This window comes from Myotis davidii, unplaced genomic scaffold (assembly GCF_000327345.1).
Source record: "Myotis davidii unplaced genomic scaffold, ASM32734v1 scaffold75, whole genome shotgun sequence".
In the NCBI taxonomy this organism is placed as follows: Eukaryota; Metazoa; Chordata; class Mammalia; order Chiroptera; family Vespertilionidae; genus Myotis; species Myotis davidii.
In genome coordinates, this window is record NW_006286977.1 from 738,380 (window position 1) to 744,942 (window position 6,563).

At 42.7% G+C, this 6,563-nt stretch overlaps 1 protein-coding gene across 1 annotated transcript in view; it reads left to right on the forward strand.

Moving 5' to 3' along the window:
* LOC102753385 (serine/threonine-protein phosphatase 4 regulatory subunit 1) overlaps positions 1-6,563 on the forward strand; it is an 82,336-nt gene that overhangs the window by 26,024 nt on the left and 49,749 nt on the right. Inside the window, exon 2 of the mRNA XM_006758837.2 lies at positions 2,488-2,620. Within this exon, the coding sequence (XP_006758900.1) occupies positions 2,523-2,620 (98 nt within the window). The 5' untranslated portion in view covers positions 2,488-2,522. The remainder of the gene's footprint in view (positions 1-2,487; positions 2,621-6,563) is intronic.

The window sequence follows — 6,563 nt, forward strand, 5'->3', positions numbered from 1 at the left end:
AAGCTTGGCTTCCTCCATCACTGGAGCAACCAAGCCTCCTGCTCGCACCAGATCCGTGGCTGCCGACCGCCATCTTGGTTGGGTTAATTTGCATATAGTCGCTCTGATTGGCTGGTGGGCGTGGCTTAAGGTGTAGCGAAGTTACGGTCAATTTGCATGTGTGTCTTTTATTAGATTAGATAGATAGATATGCTAGAGGGCGAGTGCATGAAATTGGTGTATGAGTTGGGTCCCCAGGCCTGGCCGGTGATCAGGGCTGATTGGGGCCTTCTGGCTGCCAGCCAGGGCCTTCCTTCCCCTGGCTGCCGGCTGCTGGCCAGGGCCTTCCTTTGTTTTGCACTGCCCCCTGATGGTCAGTGCATGTCATTGCCGGCAGTCGAACTCCAGGTTGGTCAAACTCCCGAGGTGACAATTTGCATATTAACCTTTTATTATATAGATTATTTTTTAAATCCTCACCCAAGGATATTTTTTCATTGATTTTTATTTTCTTTTAAGAGAGAGTGGAAGGTGAGGAGGAGAGACAGAGAGAGAGAAAAACATCGATGTGGGAGAGACACATGGATTGGTTGTCTCTTGCATGCACCCCAACCAGGGCCGGGGATTGAGCAAGCTGAGGTACATGTCCTTGACCAGGAATTGAACCCAGGATCCTTCAGTCCTCAGGCTGATGCTCTGTCCACTGAGCCAAACTGGCTAGGACATTATGATACCTTATTTTTTGGTCCTACTGATTCTAGACATAATAATTTGGTAATCTATTTCCAGTTTTTCTAATATTTGTAATCTTGAGGTGCAAATTCTCATTTACTGTGTCTGCTAACTCTTCCTCTTCTTCATGGTTTGGAACCATGTATAGTTTGAAAATTTTTATTGCTTATTTATCTTCAGCGGGATTGTTTCATGAAATTTCATGCTTATTGGATTGTTACAGTCTCTTTAGAACAGCTTCTTTTTTTTGCTTGCTAGGATGCTGACATTGGAGTAAATCTGGACAGTGACCTTCCCAGTAGCTCAGTGGGGCTCCTGCACTTTGCAGGTGGTGTAAGTCTGGACTCTACAGTCATAGGTCATGCAGGCCTGTAGGGTTGTTTTTTTGTTGTTGTTTTAAATCCTCACCTGAGGATATTTTTTTCATTGCTTTTTCAGAGAGAGTGGAAGGGAAGTTGGGGGAAGGGAGAGATAGAGAGAAACATCAATGGAAGAGACATATCGACTGGTTGCCTCCCACACGCCCCCCATGAAGAGCGAACCTGAAACACAGGTCCGTGCCCTTGACCAGGAATTGAATCCATGACCCTACGGTGTGTGGACCGATACTCTAACCACTTAGAAACACCAGCCAGGGAAGGCTTGTGGTTTTGATTTTTCAAGAGTGACTACCCCTCCTCCCGCTCCTGTCATAACTGAAGGCCCCTTTCCACAACTGTTTTTCCCACATGAACTCATTTTCCCAACATCCTGATGGGGTGAGGGTGAGGTTTTATAGCCAGCCTCCATAGGACAACATGGATGCGTGGAGAGGTTAAGTCACTTCCTCTGGTCACACAGCTGGTAAGTAGTAGTTGGGGTTTCGATCCAATTCAGTGCCCCTGGACTCAGCCACCCCACTCCATTGGATGGAAGGAGGTGCCTGTTCTTAGCTGGGGATGAAGGAAAGCCCAGGCTTGAGGAGGAAGAATCTGTGTGATTAGTGCTCATTGTTGGCTAGAGGCAGTCAGAGGAGTTTGCAGACATCCACGTGGGGGTCCGGTTGGGTGTTGCCAAGCCAGGGGTGTGGGTCCCTGGGCATTGAGTTATGGAGTGGATGAAGCTGTATGACAGGCACTTTTAAGACAAGACAAGACATGGGCATGCTTTCTGTCAGATTCTTGCTTATGGGCTCAAACTTGTTTTTCTTTTGACAATTTTAAACCTGTTTGCACAGAACTCCATGGCCGTTTTCATAGGTGAGCTTCTTTGGTCACTTGCTTCTAAGTTCCCTAGTAGAGGGGTGCCCCATCCGCAAGGAGAGGTGACTAGACCATTGGACCAATGGCACTAGAAGGGCATTCTGTTTTCTTTATGACTCTGGTCTCATCACCTTCTCCTGGATGATGAGCCCGCCCTTTGTTTTAGATCAGTGGTTCTCAACCTTCTGGCCCTTTGAATACAGTTCCTCATGTTGTGACCCAACCATAAAATTATTTTCGTTGCTACTTCATAACTGTAATGTTGCTACTGTTATGAGTCGTAATGTAAATATCTGATATGCAAGATGGTCTTAGGCGACCCCTGTGAAAGGGTTATTCGACCGCCAAAGGGGTCGCGACCCACAGGTTGAGAACTGCTGTTTTAGATGATGGTCAACTTTGCAGTCCTCAGAGACTTCAGCTGGAGAGGGCTGTGGAAGTGCACAGCAGGCTGCAAGACCATGCCTCTGCCCCGGTGTGACTTGTCACCGTCCATGCACACTTAGGAGTGTATTTTTCCCCTCTTCTCCTTTAGTTGGATTTGAAGACTATGGCCCAGACTGTGACAGCATGAGGGTGACAGCCTTCTTGGACATCCCAGGCCAGGATAACCTGCCCCCCCTCACTCGCCTGGAGAAGTATGCTTTCAGCGATAATGTCTTCGACCGGTAAGCTCCACCTGTCCTTTGCATGTTCACACCCTTGTGTCTGGTTTAGGCTGACACTGGTGATCACTTCTCTGTAACAGTTTTGTGGGGACTCATGGATCAGGTGGCCTACGGGCTGTCTCCAGGATGCTGGGGTTCATTTATATTAGGCTTTTCCATTATTCTCATTATTGTTTTACTATAAGTCAGGAAGGGAGTGTAGGTGAAATTTCATGGTGTTTAGATAATGAGGATTGTAACTGGGCTTCTCTCCCATGTGCAGTACCGGGAGAGGGAGAGTGCATGGGTGACTGGGACACACCCCTTGGAGTCTTGCTGGCTCATCCTATTGACTGCGCCGTGCTTCAGGGACTTTGCTGCAGCTTGCCCTGCCCCATCTGATGTCACCCCTTGTGGTGCTGACTGGAATCTACTCCAGGCTCAGATTATGCCTCCACTCTCAGCAGATGACCTTGACTCTTGTTTCACAAAGAAAGCAGAAACTTAGGCATGTCTTTCGATTTCCGATCTGCCCCAATCTGTATCTGAAAGCATCCTTCCCTCCTGTCTCAGAGAGAGTGTCTCTATTCTTGTCCACTCCCTCCATCAGATATGCCTCTGTCTGTATCTTCCTTCCCACCCATTACACACACCCTTTCCTTCCCCTTACAGACCATTGCATGTCTCTTGTTCTGGACTCCTCTCCCTGCTACCTTCCTTCGTGCCTTCCCCCGAGGACACCATTCTGAATCTGTAAAGACTGGATGCCACTCAGAGTCTCTTTTCTTACCTTCCATTCACTCTAACTTTCAAAAATTATATTCTATGTCTTTACATCTATTAAATCATCACAGGCTCGCAGCAATTGCTACTGAATGAGTCCAGTTATTATCCCAATTTTGCAGATCGGAAAATGATGGTACTCTGAACGGCGTCTTTTGATGAGCAATTCTTAATTTAAATGTAGTTCACGATCTATCCATTTTTTCTTTTATGGTTAGTGCTTTTCATGTCATGTATAAGAAACATTTGCCTCCCCCAAGGCCACCAAGATATTTTCTTATATTGCTTTCTCGAAGTTTTATTTGTTTTACCTTCCACATTCGGATTGATGGTCCACCTGGAATTGCTTTCTGTGTTTGTGTATAATGTGAGGTAGCAGTCCAGTTTCATTTCCGTTCATGTGGTATCCAGTGGACCCAGTGCCATTTATTGAAAATGCTATCTGTTATCTGAGCTCTGCATTGCCACCTTTGTCTTAAAGGTGTCAGGTAGAGTAAGTCCTCCCCCCTTGTTCTACACGCCCCTGGACTGGGGATCGAACCCACCAACCAGGCATGTGCCCTGACTGGGAATCAAACCCGTGACCTTTCTGTGCATGGGACAACGCTCCAGCCAACTGAGCCACATTGGCCAGGGCTAAGAGATTATTTTTAGACTTTTAGATATAATTTCACACAGAAAAGTTTCAAGAATAGAAACAATTATGGTATATCTTTTACTCAGATTCATCAATTGTTAACATTTTGCCACATTTGATTTTTCATTCTCTCTATAGTTTTACTTCTTTTTTTTAGAGTAAGTTGTAGATACCATGTTGCCTTTCCTCTAAATACTTCATTGTGCATTTTCCTGAGAACAAGGACATTCACCGTTCACTTGTATAATCACAGTACAATGATAAAAATGAGGAAATTTAACTTTGACCCAATACTATTGTCTAATATAAAGATTTCAATCAAAATTTTCCAGTTGTCCTAATAGTGTCCTTTATATCAGATTTAAAAAATATTTTTTTATTGATTTCAGAGAGGAAGGGAGGTGAGTGATAGAAACATCAATGATGAGAGGGAATCATTGACCAACTGCCTCCTGAATACCCACTATTGGGGATTGAGCCAGGCATGTGCCCTGACCAGGAATGGAGCCATGACCTTCTGGTTCATAGATCAACACTCAACCACTGAGCCACACTGGTTGGGATATATATCAGATTTTTTGTTTGGGTTTTAGGTCCAAAAATCCAATCCAGCATCACATATTGCATTGAATTTTTATGTTTCTTTAGTCTCCTTGAATCTCTAATAGTTCCCAGTCTTTGTTTGCCTTTTATGATATAGTTGACATCTGTGAAGAGTACATGTAATTTATTTTATAGAAAAAACTTACTAAGAGTTTTAAAAATCCTCAATGAAGTCTGAATATTATATAATGCTTCTTTCACATCGATAGAGATTATCAGATGCTTTTTCTTCTTTAATCTTTTTTTTAAAAAAAAATTTTTTCTTTATTGATTTCAGAGAGGAAGGGAGAAGGAGAGAGATAGAAACATCAATGATGAGAGAGAATCATTTATTGGCTGCCTCCTGCACACCCCACACTGGGGATGGAACCCGCAACCCAGGCATGTGCCCTTGGCCGGAATCAAACCTTGGACCCTTCAGTCTGTAGGCCGATGCTCCATCCACTGAGCCAAGCTGGCTAGGGCTTTAATCTTTCTTTAATTTTCTGTAAAACTTCTGTTACTGTGAAATATGACACAGAGATACTGGATAAAATATACATGTAAAGTGTAAGGCATTTTTATGAAGCAAGTACCTATGTAGTAGCCATTACTCAAGTCATCCTAGAAGTCTGCCCGCCCCCCATTCCTGACCATCACTTCCTCCTGCCCAGCAGTACCCACCATCTGACTTCTATCTTCATCACATCCTTAATTTTCTTTCACTTTTAGCACCTAAATATATATCTTCAGATAATATAATTTTGTTTTATTGTTTCTGAACTTGACATATATGAAATCCTGTAGGATATGTTACTTTGTGGTTTTGCATGTAGTTTGAGTTAATTCTTTTACAACAGTGTTCTGACATTTTTCCATCTACTGTTGTTGTCTCACTATTATGAACAGTTTTGTGTCTAGGTGCACATAGTAGGCATTTCTGTATACCCAGGAGAGAACTACTGTGTGATGAGCACCCTAACCTACTTTAGTGACAGTTCCAGTTTTCCAAAGTGGTTGCATCAGCTTACAGTCCTACCGTTGTCCCACAATTTATCTGCCAGTTGGTAATGTCAGCTTTAAAATTTTCAGCCAATCTGGCAGTGTGTTTGTGTATATATAACAATATCGCTTTGTGATTTTAATTTACGTTTTTCTTACTTAGAAGTTTGAACACCTTTTCATTTGTTTGTTGGACTTCTATATTTCTTTATTTTTCTTTTTTATGAAGTGCCTGTTTAAATTTTTTGTTGGGGGTGGGGAGATAGATTGTCTGTCTTTTTCCTGTTGATTTGTACAGATTCTTTGTGTATTCTAGATTTCAAACCTTTGTCAGTTCTGTATGGTAACCATCTACCCTCACCCTGTAGCTTGAATTTCAGCTCTCCTTGTGGTGTCCTATTAGTGACCAGAGCTATTCATTTCCACGTAGTTACATTTATCCACATTTTCCTTGATCCTTAGCACATTTTTGAAGCTTTTAAAAAATGTCTTCCTCCACCCCAATACCTTAAACATATTCTTTTATATTGCTCTAAAGACTTTAGTTTTTATTCTTTCACATTTAGGCCTATAATCTGTCTTGATTTTAATTTTGGTTCAGTGTGTGAAAGTGGGGTCCAGCTTCATTTCTGTAATTGTCACAATACCACTTATCAAAAATGCATTCTTTTCCCAGTGTTCTAGGGTGCCTCCCCTGTTATAATCCAGTACCTGTTTATGACAGTCTTTGTCTGGACTGACCCCTCTTTTAGTGGTCTGTCTCTCCTCAGCCAACACCATACCATCTTGATTACTTTAGATTTGTAGTAAGTCTTTTTTTTTTTTTCAAATGCAATTTTTTTTATTATTGCTTAAAGTATTACAAAGGGTATTACAAATGTGTCCATTTTCCCCCCCGCCCTAGACAGTCCCCTAGCCTCCCCTATCCCCCAGTGTCTTATGTCCATTGGTTATGCTTAT